Source organism: Cadophora gregata, assembly GCF_030347475.1.
Source record: "Cadophora gregata isolate MNR1 chromosome Unknown scaffold_6, whole genome shotgun sequence".
Lineage (NCBI taxonomy): Eukaryota > Fungi > Ascomycota > Leotiomycetes > Helotiales > Ploettnerulaceae > Cadophora > Cadophora gregata.
The window spans coordinates 2,258,110-2,280,032 of NW_026695929.1; the positions used below are offsets into that span (position 1 = coordinate 2,258,110).

The 21,923-nt window shown below is 48.2% G+C and overlaps 7 protein-coding genes across 9 annotated transcripts; 5 read left to right on the forward strand and 2 right to left on the reverse strand.

The window, feature by feature from the left end:
- Positions 1-1,539: 1,539 nt before the first annotated feature.
- ONS95_012562 (uncharacterized protein) lies at positions 1,540-3,597 on the forward strand (the record flags this gene model as incomplete). The annotated part of the gene is made up of 3 exons (XM_058506195.1): positions 1,540-1,627; positions 1,678-2,291; positions 2,362-3,597. 3 exons carry the CDS (start codon positions 1,540-1,542, stop codon positions 3,595-3,597), a joined length of 1,938 nt encoding a protein of 645 aa, XP_058358720.1.
- A 65-nt stretch (positions 3,598-3,662) lies between these two features.
- ONS95_012563 (uncharacterized protein) lies at positions 3,663-4,997 on the forward strand (the record flags this gene model as incomplete). Its single annotated transcript, XM_058506196.1, has 1 exon — positions 3,663-4,997. One exon carries the CDS (start codon positions 3,663-3,665, stop codon positions 4,731-4,733), a length of 1,071 nt encoding a protein of 356 aa, XP_058358721.1. The 3' UTR covers positions 4,734-4,997.
- Positions 4,998-5,434: 437 nt separating this feature from the next.
- On the forward strand, positions 5,435-8,102 carry ONS95_012564 (uncharacterized protein). The gene is made up of 3 exons (XM_058506197.1): positions 5,435-6,108; positions 6,172-6,715; positions 6,769-8,102. The coding sequence occupies exons 1-3, from the start codon at positions 6,085-6,087 to the stop codon at positions 7,281-7,283; spliced, it is 1,083 nt and encodes a 360-aa protein (XP_058358722.1). The 5' UTR covers positions 5,435-6,084; the 3' UTR covers positions 7,284-8,102.
- GDI1 (Rab GDP dissociation inhibitor alpha) lies at positions 8,088-10,495 on the reverse strand. Of its 2 annotated transcripts, none has more exons than XM_058506198.1 (7): positions 10,156-10,495; positions 10,054-10,078; positions 9,939-9,998; positions 9,864-9,891; positions 9,472-9,817; positions 8,876-9,424; positions 8,088-8,828 (listed from the first exon to the last, which is right to left on the reverse strand). In XM_058506198.1, the coding sequence occupies exons 1-7, from the start codon at positions 10,199-10,201 to the stop codon at positions 8,569-8,571; spliced, it is 1,314 nt and encodes a 437-aa protein (XP_058358723.1). In that variant the 5' UTR covers positions 10,202-10,495; the 3' UTR covers positions 8,088-8,568. The 2 variants fall into 2 exon arrangements, with proteins under 2 accessions (XP_058358723.1, XP_058358724.1); XM_058506199.1 differs by having other exon boundaries at positions 8,088-8,556; positions 8,674-9,424.
- A 174-nt stretch (positions 10,496-10,669) lies between these two features.
- On the reverse strand, positions 10,670-11,541 carry MRPL4 (54S ribosomal protein L4 mitochondrial; the record flags this gene model as incomplete). Its single annotated transcript, XM_058506200.1, has 2 exons — positions 10,670-10,909; positions 11,011-11,541. The coding sequence occupies 2 exons, from the start codon at positions 11,539-11,541 to the stop codon at positions 10,670-10,672; spliced, it is 771 nt and encodes a 256-aa protein (XP_058358725.1).
- Positions 11,542-13,970: 2,429 nt separating this feature from the next.
- ONS95_012567 (uncharacterized protein) lies at positions 13,971-16,901 on the forward strand. 2 transcript variants are annotated; one of them, XM_058506202.1, is made up of 3 exons: positions 13,971-14,660; positions 14,706-14,769; positions 14,876-16,901. In XM_058506202.1, exon 3 carries the CDS (start codon positions 15,031-15,033, stop codon positions 16,369-16,371), a length of 1,341 nt encoding a protein of 446 aa, XP_058358727.1. In that variant the 5' UTR covers positions 13,971-14,660; positions 14,706-14,769; positions 14,876-15,030; the 3' UTR covers positions 16,372-16,901. The 2 variants fall into 2 exon arrangements, with proteins under 2 accessions (XP_058358727.1, XP_058358726.1); XM_058506201.1 differs by having other exon boundaries at positions 13,971-14,769.
- Positions 16,902-18,525: 1,624 nt separating this feature from the next.
- Positions 18,526-20,299, forward strand: ONS95_012568 (uncharacterized protein; the record flags this gene model as incomplete). The annotated part of the gene is made up of 3 exons (XM_058506203.1): positions 18,526-18,631; positions 18,690-18,900; positions 18,952-20,299. The coding sequence occupies 3 exons, from the start codon at positions 18,526-18,528 to the stop codon at positions 20,297-20,299; spliced, it is 1,665 nt and encodes a 554-aa protein (XP_058358728.1).
- Positions 20,300-21,923: the final 1,624 nt, after the last annotated feature.

The window sequence follows — 21,923 nt, forward strand, 5'->3', positions numbered from 1 at the left end:
GCCGGGTTGTAGAGTGGAAAGTTGAACCATAGCTGGGTATGGCTCGCCCCCAGCTGCGGGCAGGAAGGAGGGCGGGAAGCGAGGCAGGGGACCAACGACGACCAAGTGCATGGGAAGACCACTGAGAGCATCGAGAGCACCAAGCTTCCAGCCGAGACTCGATCTGATACGTGACTAGCCCTGGACAGATAGATCTGCACAACTTGGCCGTGTGCATGCATAACTTATGGCTTTGTGCTATTTTATGCTATTTTATGATGATTTGTGCAATTCATCGGTTCCGCGCCACTGACCCTGGGCTTCTGTACCTACTCGAGCTACTTTCCTTAGCTTGAACAACATGAAATATAAAAAACCACGATCCGGATCCGGAGCTTTGTTTACGTCTGTCGTTGAAGTCGAAGTCCTCCAGCCGGTAATGACATTTCACGAAGGTATCAGACTTTGGATCAGACTTGCACATGAACCTTCGTGTTTCTAGAAGGCCATGCCCTGCTCGGTCTCCGCTGCAGCCCTGGCCACGACGGAGATGACCCACGATCCAAATAGCCCCTCTCCCTCCCAATAATCTCCTCCCATATAGGCATGGATGGGAGCTTCACCGCAACAAGTCCAAAAAAAATGGCCGATGAAGCCTCTCCACGATATCTGGCGAGTTAGCAACTGCTGTGTACCCCCACCATGTTTGGTCAACTTCACACTCATCATCGGATCCGGATCCATGGGTTGCTTCTACTGGACTCCCATCCCGCATTCTCGGGACGCCAAAGCCTTGGAATGGGATCTTGAGGTAACAAGCTCATTTTGCGTGCAAAGTGCGTTGGTTGCACATGGACCCGAGTGGTGCATAGTATCACACACCAAAATGGGGGCTCGTCATTTGGCTGCAAGCATCCGCTTTTGAATACAACAAGTTGTTTTCATGCACGCTTTGGTCTCTTCCGTCGGAAATGCATCATGCCCTTGACGGCTGTACCTGTTTTTAATGCCTAGTTGGATGGCATCTCATCTAAGTAAGGAGAGGGGTGCAGTCACCTTCCCTACTGGCAACGTGAAACCCCCGCAACTTTGTCCCGGGTATGTTCACATCCACGGGAAGTACTTTCTTGAATTCTTTTTCCACTGCTAGTATTTTGAGCCCGGTGGTTTATTATGCTTGGATAAAGTACATATTATACTGTTCAACCCGTCCATCTTGACTATTTGCTTGTCCCATCTCGTTGACTAGTGTCAAGATATCCATATTTGGCGCGTCTGGTCATCCTAGCAAAGCGACATTTACACTTCCTTTTCTAAATGTTGCAGCTCCTGATGCAGATTTCAAGTCAAGCCAGAAACGATGACTGGCCGAATGCGGACAGCGTACATTCCAATGCTTCTTTCCATGCAGCTTACAATGAGAATGTGCGGGTGCAAAGATATCGACCATGATTTTCTCGGCATTCGCCAGGCGCGTCCTTCAATCGCTTTTGCTAATAGCAAATCAGCAAACTGTTAAGGGGCGTCCACGACATAGCCGTAACAAGATTGTTCATCGAAATGGAAGATACTGAGACGCAACCGACTTCAGCTGCGCTTGAGAGCAAACCGTGGGATCCTGTTGACTTGGTTCTTGCTTCAGCGAAAGGTAGATGATCTGTAACACGACATTAGCTCCGCTAGACTGATGAGTCGTAGATTATGGCCCTTTTAAGCCGAGTAACTTACGAGCCACTGACGAATTCCCTCTTCATGCCTTTTTCAACCGAGAATCTTGGTCGTCAGTGAGTGATGAGGACTACAACATTCTCCGCCCCAGCATGCAGTTCGCATCGAATCTGATCCAAGCCGGCATGCATTACCTCTGCTCGTTTGTTCCATCAAGCAGAGCTCACGACCACTTGGCGGATGAACGAGTCGGCGTCCAGGGCTCATATCAGGTAGATCCACAGTCGTGGACCGAAGAAGATTTCCATGAAACCAGAGAAGAACTTGTAGAAATAGCCAAATGCGTCGAGTGGGAATTGAATGGCACGATAGCGAAAGACAACAAATGGCTGGGAATTACCAGACTGGTCACAAGCGAGAAATGGGGGCCGCGGCCGTGGAAAGATCTCTCACGAGATGAAATCATCAAATCAGACAGCGAATTGATGGACCAGGGCGCGTTTCGTCGACATCTGAAGGTGGGAATCATGCAGGAATATGTTGACGCTCTGAAGAGGTACTCGGTCTCCAGTGAGGAACACCTACGCGCAACGTTTCTAGCTGCTATCACCATGGCGCATGAAGTCGGGCACATAGTCTGGCATGTCAGTATTTCGTACTTTTGACTCCTTCACCTGCATATTGATCTAGTACTGACAAGTGCACCATATGTAGCAAGATTTCCGGTCTATGGGTTATGATAAAGATGGAGCAGAGCCTTACTTCGCGGACTACAGCATCTCGGAACTAGGATGCGGCTTCATTGCCAGCATATTTGATGGCAAGAACCCCTATGAATGTGGTAAACAAGTTCCAACCGACTTCACTCAAGCACTGTACTGGGAGAGAGTACCCAGAATGGACACCGATGAACTATATCGCACTGATTACTCGATGTCCATCCCGTATTTAGAGCAGATTCTCTCGCAAGAATCATGGGACCAATTTGATCCTATGGACCCTGACTTTTTGATTGATGTTAGGGATTTGCTCCATCCTGAAGATGACTGTTCGGGGGAAGAAATCGGGTCAGGAGACGCCTACGGGTTTGGGATAAAGCTTGCATCAGCGAACACACGAGAGTGGACGGTCTCGCAATTCGATGGGACCGAAAAAGTCATTTGGAAATCAAGCTATCTTGATCGAAGGATTCGGAGTGATGAAAAACTCAAAGACGTGTCGGAGGCAGAGAAGGAATTGGCAATGTACGAGATTGGTTTGACGACCCATGGCGCCTCTGACGAGATAGGCGACTCGTCCGATCCCTCTCACACGAGAAACCCTCTTACCCACGGTTTTCGGAATTGTACTAGACTGGTTGATGATGGTGTTGTTGACCTGGACTTAGTTAGTGCCGGACGGCCCGTAGATCTTAACATTTTGAAGAGAATTGAGATACGGTTCAGAAACAAATCTGGGGATTTGAGAGACAAGCCCCAAGCACGCGCACATCGCCGACGTCATCGAGAAAGTGGCACACAGAATTTCAATATCTCAAAACTTGATTGGTTCAGCAAAACGTATAATAGCCAATTCCCTCGAGACTTTCAATTCGGAGGTGCTGGCGAAGAATATGAACCTGCCAATGTGCTAGAGCTCATGGCGAACAAGCAACCCGAGATCATCGCAAAAACAACAATCAAGGATGCATACCAATTCTGCATCGAACGGAGCATTGGCTTCGATCGACCACTACCAAGGACATACGTCGAGCAGAACCAAAAGCTTGATCTCACAAAGAAAGCAGATCGAGCTCTCATCGAGCGGATACGGCAATTCTGCTTGGGTGAAGCGGAGAAGTTGTTTGAAGGCAACAATCAAGCACTCTTGTACATCTATTATGCTGAGACCAAGTACATCGATGATTGGAGCGAAGAGACTTGCTTAAGAAATGCCATTGCGATGGAATAGAAGATAGTGGTGATGTGGATGTCCTTCAACAGCTCGTTAAAGACCATCTGCTGAGCCATCTTCGGATGTTTGCGCAAGGAAACAAACTGTCGGCAAGTGATGAGGCTTTCCGAGCCGTAGGACTTGTTGATGATGATGATCTGGTATCGTGGACAGACTCGAACTTTCTCCATTTCTTCCGCATAAATCATCTGCCAACATGGGGTAGTAGACGGATCTGGATGGAACGACATGCTAGATTTGAGAGGGAACAAAATTACAGTTCCCAAGGTAGACATCACGAAGTCATCTTCGACAGTAAAGGTGTGGTCCAAAGGTCTGTTAGAGGAGTCGAAACTTATGCCTGGGATGCGGTTCTCGCGGGAAGCTCTGTCCAAGCTTTGAAAGGGTCCCTGTTCGAGGCGGGTCACTTCCCCTCTGACAGCATGTTGAATCTGTACTTTGGCAGAAATCGTGGAACCCCGCTGGAGGACGACACACCTCTTTCATTCTACGAGCCAGCTGACTGGAGAAAGCTCTCCTTGGAAATTACGAGGACGTCCCAGGCTGAAAATACCGACAAAACAACGGCACATACTGAACCTCCTGTCGTCTTTTACAAGCCAAGAATACCCGGCACTAAACACTGGCTAGGAGAAGACAGAAATGGTACACCCATTTCTGATCACAGCAACGACGATATCACCAACATCGCGCACCTCCCCAAGCGTCCCCTTATCCCCAAAGACGTCCAACGCATCTACGACCTCACACACCACAAATCCCAGCCCACCGTCACCGAACTCCTCGACTCAATCCACACCCGCGCTCAGGAGCTAATCCAGATCCAAAACGCCCTCGGGGCTCGCGACACGCTTCCTCCACACCTCAAAACCGTGCGCTCGAAGTCAGTAGTTGAGATGCTGGATAATTTTCGTGATTTGCAGGAGGTGAGGGAGGAGAGACAGAGGCTTGTTGATTTGCAGGTTGAGACTGAGGAGGTGAGGGAGGGGGATAGGATGAAGAGGGTTAAGTTGGGGCAGGAGATGGGGTTGGATGTGGGGGCTGGGGATGGTGGGATGGGTGGCGTGGGTGGGCAAGTGAGGGGGAGGAGTTATATTGGAGATATTTCTAGGGAGTTAAATGGGAGGGAGTGAAGAGCGAGGGAAAGCATTCATTTTGTTTACGAGGGTGAGGTAGGGGCTTGCTAAGCGAGACTGGAGGAATTGGGAAAGTAGCGTCTATTATTTAGCCAACTGATCGTAAGGTGAAGCATTAGTGGGCTAAAGATGTACAACTTGGATGTGGAGAGATGGCTATTTGATCTCATATTAAGTGATGTAAGAGTCGACTGGCTCTGTGTAACAACTTTTCTCATTTTTAGTTTGGGTCTTTTCCTTCGAATTTAGCTATCTTCTAAGTTCAATTGTCTTCGAAGTCTTCCGTTATCATTCATTCTGCATTATGTCTTCCCTACTTTCAGCGGTGAAGATACGATCGATTTGAGGCTCTTAATGTGTCATTTTTGGGACGTGAGGTTGAAGTAACGCTGAGTTCTCCTTCCCAGCTCAACCTGTAAGCACGAGACGGTTCCGATTCACTCAAGAAACGTTCGGGGAAGAGCGTTGCAGCCTAGGTTCCCCCTCAACTATCTTGTAGATTTCGTCTATTTAAAGCCTCTCATTTCCAGCTCTCAGCCATTCTTCTTCAACCTTCAACCCCAACCTCTTCCCATCTTCTTCTCCTACCTTCACCACTCTCCTTCAATTACCATCATAGAGCAATACACGTCACTACTCAAGCTTATACTTGAGCTCTCTTGAGCGAGCACGCTTGAGATCTGATTCAAAACTCTCATCTCCCACTCATCTGAGCTTCTTCTCTAGCACTTTTTCATATCTTGAGCTCTACACCTTTAAACCTCAACTCATCTCCCAGTCAGCCTCACACACATCTCCTCGACTCTCCATCGGCGCTCAACTACCATCTCACCTCAAATCTCCACTTTGCTATTCGACTAGCTACGCAACACTCATCTTCTCGACTGGCTACTCTGTTTGCTTTCAACTACCATCTCACCTCAACTCTCCACTCATATCACCAACAATCTACTCAAACACCCACAACTCCCCATCAACTCCGCCTCTTCACCATAATTCTCAACTCCAAACACAACACCACTCTCATCTCCTCTCAAAACCACCTCACCAACTCGCAAATTACCAAGGTCTTACCACAGATCCGCTACATTCCCTCCCGGATTTCAAGCCAAACAGCTGTTCACCACTGGCGCCATTACAGATTAGCAACCCAGATTCAGAGCAGACTGGGTATTTGTAGAAGATTCTGGGATCTGGTTCTTTAACCTGCTTCGAAAGACGCTGGGGAGGTTTAAAGTACTGGGAAAGTGTTACGACATTGAGTCGGGATTATGAGGTTAGGTGTCCTTGGGGATTGAGAATCAGAGTTGGAGAGGATTAGATCCAGAGGCTGCAGGTTAGGGCGAAGATGTCTTATAAGGCGGCAGATTGGGTATGTCTCGATGTTCAGCTTATGAATATTGTCATTAATGAAATTAACTAACGCAACAAATAGAAAAGTGGGGTTGAAGATGTTACTCTAAATGGCAATCCTGATTTCGCTATCTTAGCAACTGAGTATGAAAGGGACTATGGAACCAAGATGGTACGCCGCACGAGAACATTCAAAGTCTCTGGGGATTCTATGTCAGCCACTGCTGCTTCAAATGACTTCAAATCAGCCTGTCAGCAGGGTCTCACGGGATTTACAATTGAAGGAATTCGACTATGGCTGCGAATCATACACAATTCTGTTGTCGCTGATCAACTGGATCTCTCCATTGAAGAAGTCTGGAATGCATTGGCATTTGGAACGAGATACGGCCTTCCCTTTCAGAAGATGGAGCCATGGTACAACAAATGGTTCCAACAATCCTATCCAAATCGACATAGCATAGCCCTGAGCGATCTCAAAATGCTTTTGTTTCCAAGCTACACCATAGGATCTTGGAGACACTTTGCGTATGTGACAAAACAATCGTCATATCTTGCCACAGGATTCATGAAGGAAGACAACCCAAGCCGGTACGACGGACTACATACGCCTAGCCGTGTCCTTGGTAGACTGAGTACTTGTCCCCGTCGTTCATTTCCAGTGCTCACCAAGAAACAGATCAGATCAATGCCGCTAGAGGCAGCATGAGACGCGAACTCAACGAAGCTCTCCTGGACATTGCTTGCCCCGATAATTTCTGTCTCCGGAAATGCAAGAAACGTGCTGAATGCTACATCACCTACATGGAAGAAGTCACCCTCACCAAACTCTGGCCATTCTCAACACAACACCGAATCCCGATTCAGACGGTCCTCGACAGCCCCGGAATGACAAATTGGACACACAAGAAGATCCTTGATTCCTGCATGGACTGCTTCAGACGCTTGAAAGGTGACCATGTTCACGAGGCCAGAGAAAAAGTGGAGAAGTACTGGGAGGGCATGTGCTTGGATTGCGTCAAGCTCTCGTTGGATAAAGCTGGCACCAGATATGCGGCATACTTCAGCAAGGACAAATCTGAACGCTGGGGTGCTGGCTGTCAAGTCTTTCATGGCCGGAATGAATGGTACTTTTCCTTCATGGGCTCTCAAGATGTTATGGTTCAGCACCAAGAAGATAGGGGTGACTTCTAAACCCGGGCGACCTAGCAAGGTTTTCATCTCAACGCTGCCTCGAGGTCTTGTATAGCTATTATGGCTTGATGGAGGACAGAAATCAGTTTTTTTCAGCATTCCTTTACCTTGCAGTGCTTTACGACTGGCGAGAGATTATGATAACCGGGACGTTTCGTCTTCGGGACTAGAGTGGAGGACAACAGCTAGCGCTCGCTATCTGCAATTATCTACTGGGAGGGCGTATTATGGTGCTTTCTACTACACAGTCGGCGTCTTATGGAGCTTGACGGGTTTTATCCACGAATCTCCTACAATTCTTCCTCATGATGGGCGGCGTTCAACACCTTCTTCATACTATCTCAACATCCATCTTCTCTCACAGATTTACACATCACACTCCCGGCGTTTACCGTGCTGGGTCGGTACTCATGGCGTCACGGAGGACTTACCCTTTTTTAATATTTCTATTTACAAATTCAATCTACCTTAGTTAGCTCTTACTTTCTCGGAAGGTGCTGCTTCTAATAGCTACATAGAGGAAATACGATGATTTTACCAAAGCTACTTAGAGTCCTTGTTGCGTAATTGCGTTGATTGCGTGGTGCGTTGGTTGCGTGGGTTGCATGTTGTGTGTGTGTGTGTAGAGGAAGGTGAACAACCCAGTCGCTTTGCTGAAGCGAGTGGCAAACCTGTAATCAATGAATGCGCTGGCTCTAGGACAGAGGGTCATTGGTTATGGTAGGAGGAATAGCTGTGAGATGAGATGAACCTTACTTTGAATGGCATCAGCAGAGATAGAAATTTACCAGTTGGATACATAAAGGCAATTAATAAGTGGAAGAACTAGCAGTCCAAATCACTGTCATCATTTCTCAATCAACGCTACGGAGTATAATGCCCATCCATTCTCCCATTCTTCCCTCACCGTCACTCCCCGCCCCAGTCAGTCAGTCAACCATCCGAAAATATGTCACAATCTATGTACTTCCGCCCTCTCCCCCCCTCTCCCATTTCCCTCCTCTCTCCCATCTCCTTTCCCCCACCAATTGCGACCTCTCACCCCATCACTTCTTCTCATCCCCATCTAAAAGATCTAGTTATCATCACCAACCAAATTCGTCCCCTCTCTCAAGCCCTCAACAACCAAATCATGGCCCTCGACCCGACGGTAGATATCCCTGACATCATCGGTGGTGGTCTCGAAGTGGCTGGTCGCGTCGTAGCTCTTGGAGATGAAGATGTTGTCGTTGACGCCGCTCTCGAGGGGCTCGTAAAGTGGGATTGGTGGACCCTGGTTGGTGCGTTAGTTTGTGTGTGTGTGGTTTCTTGTTTGGTAGGAGGGAGGGGAATGGGGAGTGTGCGGTTTGAAAAGGGCAAGAGGGGAAAGAGAAGGGTAAGGAATTCTTACCATGAACTTCTCCTCGATCTTGCCGAGACGCTCAAAGCCTGGGGCGAGCTCGAGGTGGTGGTTGGCGTTTGTCTCGGCGATAGTGGAGACGATAGCAATGTAGTATCCCTTGGGGCAAACGCTGTGTGCAGATGAGACGACTGCGATGTAGATATCTATTCTTGTTAGCCCAGAACAAGTCTTTACTGGATTCACAACATACCATTCTTTCGTCCGACTTGCGATTGAGGAATGATCAACTGGCAAGAATCACTGTTGTCTGTTCCCGCAAGCGGATGGTTCAAGATACAGATAGCCTTCAAGACATGACCTGTAACCTGAACCTTGCCAGGGAAGTACGAAGGATCCGCGAGGATCTTCTTCGCCTTTGTCTCAAACTTCATGGGCTCCTCTCCCCCACGGTCTTGCATCGTAGCCTTGATACCAATAGCCTTGTTGCCATCGTAGATGACCTCGTCGATGTTGGTATTGAGCATGTATGTTCCTCCATAGATGGCAGACAGACGAGCGAATCCCTGAGGCAGCTCGCCGAGACCGTAGAGTGGGTAGATGTAAGGTGATTTGCCGTAGCGGGAGACGGAGTTTCCGTATAGGCGGATTCGCTCGATGGCTTCTGGGGCGCGGCCCTTCTCGTTGAGGTAGGCATCGGTTTGGTAGAGCGCCATGGCGTGCCCGATGAAGTCTCGAGTTCCCGCCTCGAGGCCAAACTTGTCGTATACATCCTTCATTGTGCATGTGTTGATGTTGAGACCTTTGTCTGTCAGCTATATCCTCCCTAATTATAGTATCCAACCCTACCCTTGTGACTAGCAGAATCCGACTCCTTGAATGTACCAATCCACTCAATGAAGCTCTTCATCCGTCTCTTCTCGAAAAGACCCATCAACGAAGACCGGAGGGCTTCACCGGCATCTGAGGGGACCTTCGCAACAGTGGCTTTGGCTCCAGAGTATTGTTGCACATAGCTTCCTGCTACCTGTCTGAACTCAAGATATCTGGTGACGTCGGTGGAGACGAGGATATTGGTCAACTCTCCGCTGGACATAAGGAGCTTGGGCACGAGGTCAATGTTCCAGTCGTTGACGCGGCCGTACTTCTTCCATGGCTCCTCCCCCTTGTTATAGTTGCCATATTTCTTGAAAAGCTGGCAGATGTTAGGATAGATTCGCAGATTCGAGGACAGTACTCACAGTCTCGATGTTGACTGAAGCCGCTTCACTGCGTGCCGTTAGCGGACTACGTAAAGTTGGGGGTGTCGAACTGACCCTCCATAGTGGTCATTTCGGTCAATGTGCAGGACCTTCTTGCCCTTCACACTCAATACACTATACGGCTTGTCAGTTCGAGCCTCGAAAGAGATTGTTTCGCCCAGTAGCATACCCAGAGAGCACACATTCCGTCAAACCTGGGGGTTGTGTGTTAGCTTGAATCCCTTCATATCGTGGGCTCTGCTTTGCCCCTCCATGCGGGGTCGAGTCCTACCTGTTCCCAGAACAACGACATCGTACTCGGGGGCAATCTCATCCATGGCGAATAGCTGATTGAAGGGGCGGGGACGGTATTAAGAAAAAAGAGAAGTAAACAGCTGGAAAGGCAAGCTGCGAATGATCGGTGAACACAAGCTTGAGGCTTTCTGCTTCGAGACTGGGACGTTGGGTCGGGTCCTGGTCGATTGGAGTGAAGGGACTCCGCTCATTGGTCTCGCCTAAGGACCCATCTGGAAATGGTTACCGCCTATTTCGTTTGTGTCAGAATGTGAACGTCGTTATGCTATGCTACAAGGTTGGCTTTTCTATTGATTTGGAATAATGTCAAGTTTATTCTGAAGGTGAATTAGAATTCATTTCGGGCTGTGTATTGATACAAGTTTCTATACATTTATCTGTTTGCAGCTTCCGCTGAAAATTGCCGTGATATGCCTCGCTACTCTATGCATCCAAAAATCATACAGCTTTTGGGTATCCACTTATTGTACAAGTCACTCACCAAGCGCTTTCTATGCAGTTGGTGAAGCCTTCTGCTCCGTCTTGGCTCCTGTGTCCAGTGAAATCTCCGGCTGGACCTCCGATTCAAGACTCTCTCCTACCTCCTCCTCCTCAAACTCCATAGGCGTGTACAATGGTCCGTCTCCCGATAGGTCAATCTCAGGATCGTCCCTTGCCAGAATTTCCGCTTCCTGCCAGGAGTAGTACCTCTCCGTCAAGGCGTGCTTGATAGCTTTCTGTGTCATTCTCACCTGCAACCAGTTAGCCATCTCCTAAACCATATGAAATCTACTTCCATTCCCCAGACCCAAGCAAAACATCCCAACTCGTAAAAGAAAACGTAAGAACTCACAACCCGATCCCTCGTCTTCGACTCATCCTCTCCATATCCCGCCTTCAGAGTTTTCCTCTCATACGCCTCCGTCGCAATGCGATTCCTCTCCTTCGCACAAACCCACCATAGCGAATGTAGATCCTCCCAGCTCTTGCTCCTCAGCTCCTCCGTCGTCCACGCCCGGCCGTGCTCCGCGTCCTCCTCAGGCGTGTTCATCGGCTTGTCCTTGCTGTGGAAGAACTGCCAGAGGCCGTGGTTGGGGTCTACGGCTACCTTTGTGCGCTTCGTGGTATCGAGGACGGGCTTGGGGAGCTCGGTTTTCGAGACTGAGAGAGGTTGGCGGAGGCCAGTGCGGCGTGTTGTTGAGACGCCGCGTTCGCGGTTCATGTCTCGTGGGTAGAGGGTTGATGGTGTACTGGAGAAGGAGGAGGTTTGTTGCTGGGTAGGAGGGAGGAGGGAAGGTAGGAGGAAGGTTGGCGGGAATTGTGTTGGTCGGTGGGATTTTAGAAGACCCCTTATGCTGGGCCGTATAACTGAAGATGTTGACATGGTGAAGTGGTTGCAATTGGTAATTGCTGGCGTTTGACAGCTCGAGGATGAAGCTTGTCTGGAAATATTTCGATGCGTGATGGATGCGGAAGGGTTGCCGGATTCGCTACGGTAAGCGGGTCTAAGACCAGTTGTGCAACATTCTCTCCGAATTTCTTCGATCGATTGAAGCTTTCAGATGTCGGGACTTACGATCAATTTCATTCGATTAGCAATGAATACGTCAACAGAGGCAGAGAAGGTCTTAGCCCACATGATTTTTGACTTTATTGGATATTTTCTGAGAAGCCCTGGAATTCACCTACCTCGTATGGAATTGGCGAGTCCTGAAAGTAAACAAAGACCGACGAGATACATTGGAAGTTCCTCTGATTCAGACAGTTTCAGCAGAGAGAGTTGAGAACCGTCTCTAAGCGTTCAGGTCACAAACTGCAGCTTATGTTGGCTGTCATAGAGTAGGCGGACAGCATTGCTAGCATTGGCCTTCTAGCATTGGCCTTCGATCCCGTAGAAGGAGAAGATTATCATCAAAGCCATAGGCAGTCCACTGTATCCAAAACGAAGAAGCACATGAAAATACCATGCTCCCAGCAGCCAATGCCGGCGGCACGACGGGAGAAATAATACAGTTTGGCTTTGGATTGTGATTCAGCGGCTATCCCCTGAATGTTAAGCGAGCCACAGCTGAAATGTTGACTTTCTCCTTCATAAGATGCGAGCTTAAATAACGAGATGTGTACATAGTCAGTCAGAATCAGTACCAATCTTGTTGCTCTGATGAAAATAACTAGTCAATTATGTCGGTCGAACCGGACTTCATCCTCTTTACACGTTGTCAATGGAACCCAAATATAGGGTCGTTTTGAGGCTTCAACAATCAGTGTCACTCTCACAGGCTAAGCTCCCAGACGATCAGATGTCGATGTAGCATATTCACATGCCGAACTGACCAGAAATCTGGCAAATATGGTTCGAAACTTACCACTCGCAAGAAACAGTCCTATCTTATCATATCATATCAAAATCAATCTAACTCCCATGTGAGAATGCACAATGAGTTGTCCTCCGTTCCCACCCGTCTTGGATCGAAGATCGCACTCACAGCAACTCATCTCAAATATCAAATTTCAAAGCACTTTGACCACAACCCTCTCGGCCAAGTAAACTCTATCCAATCCGCATGCGCTTCACCGCCTGTGAAGTCGTACCACTCTTCAGTCCTTATCGCTCGCACGTGTCACACTGATCAGTTATGTATCAAATCAATTCAACCACTTACAACTGATAGAGCATTCCAAAAGAGTTGGCAGGTTCTGCATCCGGATTTCCCTGACGATGGTCTTGATCGGCAAGATGGAGAACCCGGGCCGGGCCTCACATGTCGCAGATAGAGTAGAAGACATCCAAATTCCTATGGTCGGTCGCACTAGAAACGCCTATCTCTCCCTCTGCATCTATAACCTGGTAAGACTTTCGCTATCGCGGTATATGTATGTATGTCGTTGCTGCAGCATCGCTGAAGGTGCATGTCGGACCTTGAAATGCGAATGGATGGAGGTTGGGTGGCTTGCAGATGGAAAAAATCGGAGGGGAGCCGGACCGTTGGATCTTGATATTAAGCGACAAGGAACAGAGGTGTTTGTACGACTGGTACGATGGGATTTATGAAGTGGCCTGATTTCATACCACGGTTGTCTGTTATCGACATGTGAAGGAGCCAGTGATGATCTGGAAAGCAGGAATTGTAGATGATAAGAGGAGTGTTGATATCAATGCTCACCGCCACGTACGCCACGAGTTCCGGAGTAGTGAGGGAGCCTGGGAGCGAAAGAGTGGAAAGCTTGGATCTGTATGCAGACCGTGCATCATGTTTTTATTGACGGTTGCATCCGCTGAAGCGATTTCGGCTGATGTGATCCCTGCTCTGATCCAAAAGTTTTTGGGTTTCTCGAGAGAGTTGTTCAACCCTTCTCAACGCCGAACCTCTTCATGCCCTTGACCATGACCATGACCAGACCAGATGTCAGGTTCTCGGTATGGATGGACATCAAATTGTAATGAGGACAACGCAGTGGCGGGCGGGTATGGGAACAAAACCTCCTCCTGCACAAGTCTCGTGGTGTCCTTGACTCGTATTTGCTGCTTTCTCTCACGTAACAGGTCGGTTGTGAAGAGATCGGCTGGCCTTGCTGGTCACAACAACCTGATGGCGGCGCTGCTTCCAGACGACAAAGACAAAGCCCGCCTAGTGTTGTCCTTGGTGCATTGTGGCTCGCGGTCCTTTCCTCCCGTCACACCCTCACACCGCAGAAAATTTGGCTGCCATGCAATCGGCAGACCATTTCAGCCAATGAGTATGCCGCTCTACAGTACTATCTTAGGTCCAGGTCCAGGTCCCGGAATGCATATTGGCTGCAGTGGCAGGCTGGCAGCAGAAACATGCAGATCCGGATTCCAGCCTCGAGTGGAAATGGACATTATTATTGTTCCTTTCCGCTCGCTTCTCGCTCTGCATGTGCCGCGTGCATGCATGCATTGCATGGTGGGGCAAGAGACATGCCGCGACGAGGCTGGACGCGGGAACTGGAACTGGAACTGGGGGTAAAACATTCTCACCCAGGAAAACTAGGTAGACGAGGACGAGGACGAGGACGAGGGGCGAAAGATAGACAGAACACACAAGCGTTTTGCAGGGACAAGCAGCACATGCAACTGCCCATTTGCTTGCCAATCCGAGCGAGTCAATAATAGTGCTATAGGTCGGTACAAGTTGAAGACCCAGGTTGTTTTGCTTTAATTTCTTTGGCTCCGAGGTCGTCGACCACACCAAGGGCACGGCACCTTCACTTAGTCTGGTCCAGCCAGGACCCCTCCACCGTCCCGTTCCTATATTTCTATGCCCCCTCCAGACAACAATTTGATCTCTCTTCCTTCCCCCTCCTTTCTCTTCTACACTCTTTACAAAATTCAGATCTGCCTCTCGCACTTCTCAATTCCTTCTCCACGAATCCCTTCTCTTTCCTCCTTTCAGAAAGAGAAGGACAAGTCGCATTGAGTCCATTCTGCCACGCAAATCTCACCGACTTGGCACAGAGTCTCAATCCGCGACTTGCGAAGCCGTAAGATCAAAGCCAGGAAAGAAAGCAATGACCCTAACAAGACAGAGATCGAGATCGAATCGAGATCGAGACCCCGACAAGTTTCCCACTGCACAGTTGTTTCTCCTTGGTATGTCTTGTCCTCCTGGCGATGTCATTCCAGATTTGAGACATCGCACAACATCTGCAGTGCGACTTCGAAAGAGAGACACAGGCTGACGTCTATACTTCTCTAGCTATTGTACGACTCGCGGAACCCATTGCTCTTACGTCCATCTTTCCCTACGCGTGGCCCCTCGTCAAGAAATTCAATGTCGGCGACGAAAATGACGCTTCTTTCTACGCCGGGCTGCTCATCTCGGCTTTTGCCCTGGCCGAATCCTTGACGGGCATGTTCTGGGGTTCTCTGAGCGACAGAGTGGGACGAAAGCCTGTGCTACTGGCCGGCTGCGCGGGTACAATGCTGTCTATGATCATTGTGGGAATGTCATCGAACATATGGATCGCGCTGGCAGGTAGAGCGATCGGGGGTTTCTTGAATGGCAATATTGGCGTTATCCAGACGATGGTTGCTGAACTGGTTACCAAGCCAGAACACGAACCAAGGGCATACTGCGTTATGCCATTTGTCTGGTCGATTGGAACGATTATCGGGCCTGCGTTGGGTGGCACATTCGCGGATCCCGCTGTTGGATTTCCAAACACTTTCTCCAAGGATGGACTTTTTGGACGATTCCCATATCTGTTACCAAATTTGCTGTGCTCCAGTTTACTACTTGTTAGTATTCTGGCGGGCTATTTCCTCCTCGAAGAAACACACCCGGATATGCAACCACGAGTGAACCTCCCAGATTCGACTTACGTCTCCGATGAGACCCCCCTCATCGCGACCGCCGATGCAATCAAGACCCCAGCTGTCGATCTACGAGCAGATACGTACGGCACATTTGAAGGCAGCGATGACAGCAAATGGCGACGTGCGACCACCAAGTCTCGCTCAAGTCCTCAAATCTTCACCAAACGAGTAATAGCCCTCATCATCGCGCTAGGAATCTTCACCTACCACTCCATGACCTACGACCACCTCCTTCCCATCTTCCTCGAGGACGACCGCGGCGAACTCACAGTCTCCGCGCTCTCCAATACCCCTCTCACAAATCCATTCTTCATCCCCGGCGGTCTAGGCCTCACGGTTCAGAAAGTAGGCGTCATAATGTCCATCAACGGCATTATTGCGCTCTTCGTACAAGCCGTCGTGTTCCCACTCGCAGCTGAAGCCCTCGGAATCCATAAACTCTTCATTATGGTTTCAGTTCTGCATCCAGTCTCCTACCTCATCATGCCATACCTGATCTATCTCCCGGACTCTTGGCTCATGGTGGGCATCTATTCATGTCTCACAATCCGGAATCTGCTGTCCATTCTCGCATACCCCGTCCTGCTCATCCTTATCAAGGAAGCTACACCTTCTCCCTGCGTACTGGGCAAGATCAACGGGCTCGCCGCTTCAGCAGGCGCAGCATGTCGAACTGTCGCACCGCCTGTAGCGGGATATCTGTACACGCTCGGCTCGCGGATGGATTTCACGGGTCTGGCGTGGTACGGAAGTGCCTTCGTGGCTATCATTGGTGCTATGCAATCTTTTACTGTCAAGAGAACGAAAAGAGATACAGACTCGGATATTGAGGACTGGAAGCCGGAGCAGATTTCTGTTGTTGTGGCGGTGCATTGAGCGAGTCCTGGGTTATGAGTGCAATGGGGCAGATTTTGGAATTTGATTTCGAAGCGCTGGAAGGATTTCAAGTTATTTTCGTACGTCTTATAGATGAGAAAGAACGCTCGACAGATAGAAAGATGGGACCGGATGGGATGCGACAGAGGATACATGCATGCATAGAGCGGCGTTTTGCTTGGTTTGGTCTGGTGTTTTAGCGGGCGTTTTTTACTTGCTGGAGATTTCCTTTGGCTATTGAGCTGCTGGATTCATACCGTCCTGTTTCTTATGATTGGAGTTTGATTCCATCGCTGCAAATTTTTGGTTTGTGCTGTATATACGTACTTTCGATCTCGCCTTGGGAATGGGGATGGACCATCAGAATCGGGTCCGAAAGCTCCGGGCTGGCAGTCAGATGGGAATTTTAGACGGAGGAAGAAGTGTGGCTAGGAAAAGGAAGGAAGGAGAGGAGGGGAAAGAGAACAATGTGGCGTTCTCTGTAGAAAGTAGAAAGACAAGCAAACAAGTCCTTGAAACATAATCAAAACCCAAACTGTATAGTTCCCTCACTTTCTGTACTTTTTAGTGTCATGATTTTATTGGATAAGGAGAGGCATTTGAACGCAATAGCCGGAATGCGATGCGTACTAAGTGGTGAGTGATAAGTGGGTGAGTGGGTGAGTGGGTGAGTGGGTGGGGAGGTCCTTTGTTTACGTACTTAGGTACCTTAAAAAGTGAACTGTGCACCGTAAGCGAGATTCTCGGGGGAGCTGGGGAGAGTGAGGGTTTAGGGATGGAGTATAGAGAGACGATTCATTACCGGATGAGAGATGGAAACAGTGAGACGAAGGGTATGTTTACAGTAGTAGTAGCAGTGGTATGGTATATAGAGAAAGAATCACCATCAAACTTCGAAATGATACTCGGGTCTTGAAAGTAAGAAGGAATGGATCAATTTTACATTTTCCTGCGTTGACCCCGTTTCTCTCAGATCTCATATCTGCCTTTTCTTTCCTTGCCTCATTTTCTGGAGGAAAGAAACCGTCTTGGAGACAGAGACAGAGACAGAGCTTTCTCGCTCTTCTCATAACTCACCCCTCTGCAATCACGAAATCATGGCTATGTTCATCGACTGTTTTCTTGGGTATTCTGTGCTGGAAATATATATACACGGCAATTTAGATAGCATGCACCTTGTACTCTGACGGCTTTTTAAATATGAAGTGAAGTGAAGCGAAGTGAAGTGAAAAGAAAAGTGGTGGGAGTGAGGAATTTTAGGAAGGAGATCCTTGGGACTTTGTAGGTAGGTAGATATATGCTTGTGTGTTGAAGATACTGGGCTTGGTGTATCTACTGTAGGAAAGAAGGAGATGGGACTAATATGCCATATTGCGATAAAGAGAGTATTTTTGTTATCCAAGCGTTCGTGTTTATATGTTATGCTTGTGTCTAAGGATGGGCTAGCATGTGCGAATACCGAACGGAGAAGCGGGGGTGGGGACTTCCACATTTGTAGTGTTTCCCCTTTGAATATATAGACGCTAAGAAAGATTTAATAGCAGGGGTGATGTAGTTAAAGGCATGAAGTGAGCGGCAGTAAAACTGGTCAAAACCTGAGGATAGAACGAAGACCAGGAAGTGAACTAGGAATCTGACCAAGCTTGAAGTCAATTACAGATATAGTCACTAAAGCATTATGTGGGTTTAGAAACGGCACAGGTGTCAATATAGAAATGCATTTACTGAAATTCCGTAACGAAAGATTAACGATCATAACAACGAGGATAATCACAGGAAGTTGATTGATTGATGCTCGAAGACCCAAAGATAGAGCCATCCTCATTGGTTCGCTTCGGATGGATCCAAGGCGCTTCCAAAACAACCCTCCACATGCGATTTGAAACCGTTGGTCTGCTCGATCCAGGCAGCAATTGTTGGTTTCTGTACCATTACCTCGTGTTGTAAGGGTAGCATGGCTGGTCCAATGTTTTCAGTTGCATCCTACCCTGTCAATTTCCGAGGTTGGTAGCCTGATTTGGAGGACACATATCAAGAGCGGGAGGATAATTATTGTCAGAATTTATTCTCAAACTTCTCTTCGTGAATGATCTTTAAGTTCAGTCGCTAAAATCCAAACTGCCAGTAAACAGGGAGCTCAGAACCGCGGTGTTGATGTGGTTGGGTATATTAGTACTTCTATTCGTGGCCCAGAAAGTACACCAATTCGGATATGAACCGTATGAAAATGAATTTCCCCCTCGCGTCAAGTATGGCCATGGTATGCGTTCATCTAGGTCTACTATTACGAATATCTTCAAAATTCTGACTTTCCATAGTAATCGGGATAGATTTTGGAAGAGAATACGTGCGTGTTGGTATCGCCAGAGGACATAAATTTGAGCCGATTCCCGACGAGCAAGGTCGTACCGCCATTCCGAACTATGTCGCTTTTCCAAAAGCCGAGAAGAATGTTGGACCTCCCATTGCTGGTTTCGAGTCAAAAGAGCAAGCTGAGAGTAATCCCATGAATACTTTCTATGATCTCAGGTAGATACATTCTGGACCTTTTCAACCTTGGGTGCTGATATTGGATCTTAGACGGCTTCTGAGTCGTAATGGCTCTGATCCCGAGGTGCAAAGAGCTATCAAAGAGCTCCCATATAAAATCCTTGATGACTTTGAACCAGTAATGGTCCGAGTTGGCGTTAAGAATGACTACATAGCGTATGGTTTGGACGAATTAACAGCCATGATCTTGAAGAAGTTGAAAGATATGGCGGAACGATATTTGAATAGCACGCTTGAAAATGCTGTTATAACTGTTCCGTACGAGTTCAATATACAGCAACGCAATGTTTTGATCGAGGCTGCGTGGCAGGCAGGTCTGAATGTGGTGAGGTTGGTGGATGAGCCGACTGCGATTGCGACGGCGTATCATCTTGGGTCTACTTATTGTGATGGGAAAGGAGAGAAGGTGGATTGTAGGTACATTATCTACGAGGATGATGGTAGGGACGCACATTTGAGTCTGTATGAGGCTGGAAGCGACGGGGGTGGGGTCTTAGGTACCATTGTTGACGATCAGGAGAAACATCTGAAAAGCTCCCGATGGACATCACTACTCGACCAGTTTTCTCTTACGAGAACAGAACCACCGACAATCGAATCGCAGGAGAAACGGATCTTCGAACTTGTTGATCGACTTCTCTTCGTCTCGCACAAAGCAAAGGAAGACGTCGATGGACTCATCGTCATCACCAGCGTTGAAGAACATACTTCTTCCGTCCAACAACTTCTAGAACGACAATACCCCACATCGAAATCCATCAAACCCAATGCTGATTTCACACCCGACCAAGCACTCGTCTACGGCGCATCCATGTTGGCGAATGACATTTCGGGCCCAGATGGAGAGCCCCAAGTCATGGATAAGCTGCTCCTTAGTCTTGGTGTGGAGACCAAGAATGGCTCATTCCATCGAATCATTCAGCGGGATTCTGTGACGCCTTTGAAGAAAAGTGTTACTCTGTACCTGGATTCATATTTCCAGAGTAGCGTATATCTTCCTCTCTACGAAGGCGAGCGTGAGCTAGCAAAGAAGAATCATCGATTGTGGAATATGCGGATTGACCTTTTCTATTTCGCCTATGAGATGCGGGATATGCAGGAGATATGGAATCAGGAGGAAGATGATTATGGAGGTAAGGTAAAAATCCAGCTCGATTTTGAGTTCGATGCAAATGAAGTCTTGACGGTGTATGGAAGCAAAGGGCGGGACCGTCTTCGTGTTTTCAAAGGACCTATAATTGGGAAACAGTGGAGGTGGAGAGAGGTAGAGGATATAGTGAAGGAGGCAGACGAGGCGAGGGAAGAAGATTTCAGGGTTTTGAGGGAGGGGACACTTGTCGGTGAAGGTCAGGTTGAGGTTAAGGACGGTAGTAGCTAAGATGTGACATGGCCTATGAGAGAAAGATCCTAGTGATAAACATCACAGTAAACAGAGAATATTCAATTTAAATCTCAATTCATTTCCTCTGGACGACAAAAACACCAAGACGTTCAAACTAAAGCTCAAGGTTGTTTTCCTGCCCCACCTCGCCGCCGTCTCCATGGTTCGTCGATTCCTTGCCAGCTTTGCCCTTCACTGCCTTGCCTTGCCTGCCCTTCACTGCCTTGCCTTGCCTGCCCCTCACCTCATCCCGCATTTTCTCCACACCCCCCAAAATTAAAGCCAAACCCAAAGCCAAAAAGCCAAAAGGAAAACCTCCTACTCCACTACAAACCCCATAATTCCAGGAACCCGTCTTTGTTCCTCGTGGCCGTCGCCGTCTCCACACTTTCTCCCATCCAACCTAGTAATTAACCTTTAAAATCACTCCACTCATATGTCCTGACTGTCTAGGTACGTACAACAGGTACCTATCGCGTATCGACATCAAATCCCGGACCAAGACGTCTCACTACCTTAGGAAACCAGCCTCCTGGATTCGCGAGCACGCCCCCATTGCTAGAAACCTACTAACTTAACTTCTCGCCATTTTAACAAACAGTCTGGCAGTGGTGCATGTAAAATCTACCTAGCTAAGTAGCATCCATGGGCCGTCGGTCCTTCAACCCAGCTCTCGAGTCTCGACACTCCATTCCATTCCAACCCTGCCATGCGAGCTCAAGTTTTGTGATATTATTACAGGGCATAAACAAGCGAGGGCAGACGGGAGAGGTGCGCTTCTACGCAGCAGCGTTATCACATCACACTGCTTGCTTGCTTGCTTGCTTGCTTGCTTGCTGCTGCTTGGTATTGCGTGGCGTGGCTGGCGGCTTTGCAAGGTGTGCCTGGGTCTGGGTGCATGCAAGGATAAATTCGGTTTCTAGATAGGGTTGGTACGACTGCGTTTGCTGAGACGTTATGTTTTTTTGGGGGAGGGGGGGGGGGGAGGGGGTGGATGGATGGATGCAGCCGAGTGAATGAATGAAATGTATACAAATTCGGATAATTTTGCTGGATATCTAGGTAGGTCTGCTTTTTGCCGTTCCAGTTGGTCCCGAAATATTATTTATTGTTTTAGTTTGTGTTTGTACGAATTCCATATTTTCGTTTCTATTTGGAAGGCTTGAGCTGGATCTTGAAATTGTTTTTGTTCAGCTGTTGTTGATTCTGTGATGTACATGATGCAATGCAGGCTTACATGCTACCTCGTCAGCTTCCTTCTAAGGGAGGCGATGTTTACTATCTAGCTTTTGGGAGAGATCGGATGGGATGGTATGACTGTGGCGAAGAGCATTGTGTTGAGACAAGCAGGATTGGCGAAGTCATTGCCGCTTTCGGATCATTGGCAGCCTTAGTGGTTTGTTCACAGATTTGGAGTGATTTTACAGTTATAATGGCAAGAGATTCGCGATGGGGATATGGTGGAGGAGTGAAGGATAGTAGGTTAGGTCATTTGACTTGGTATAATATTTTTCATGTTCTACACAGCTGACTGCTGCGTATCACCCTTGCCTCGGTTCTAGAATACATTCTATGCTGTTGTACTTCCTGAGATGGCATGCCGGCCAAGTAAACGATCACT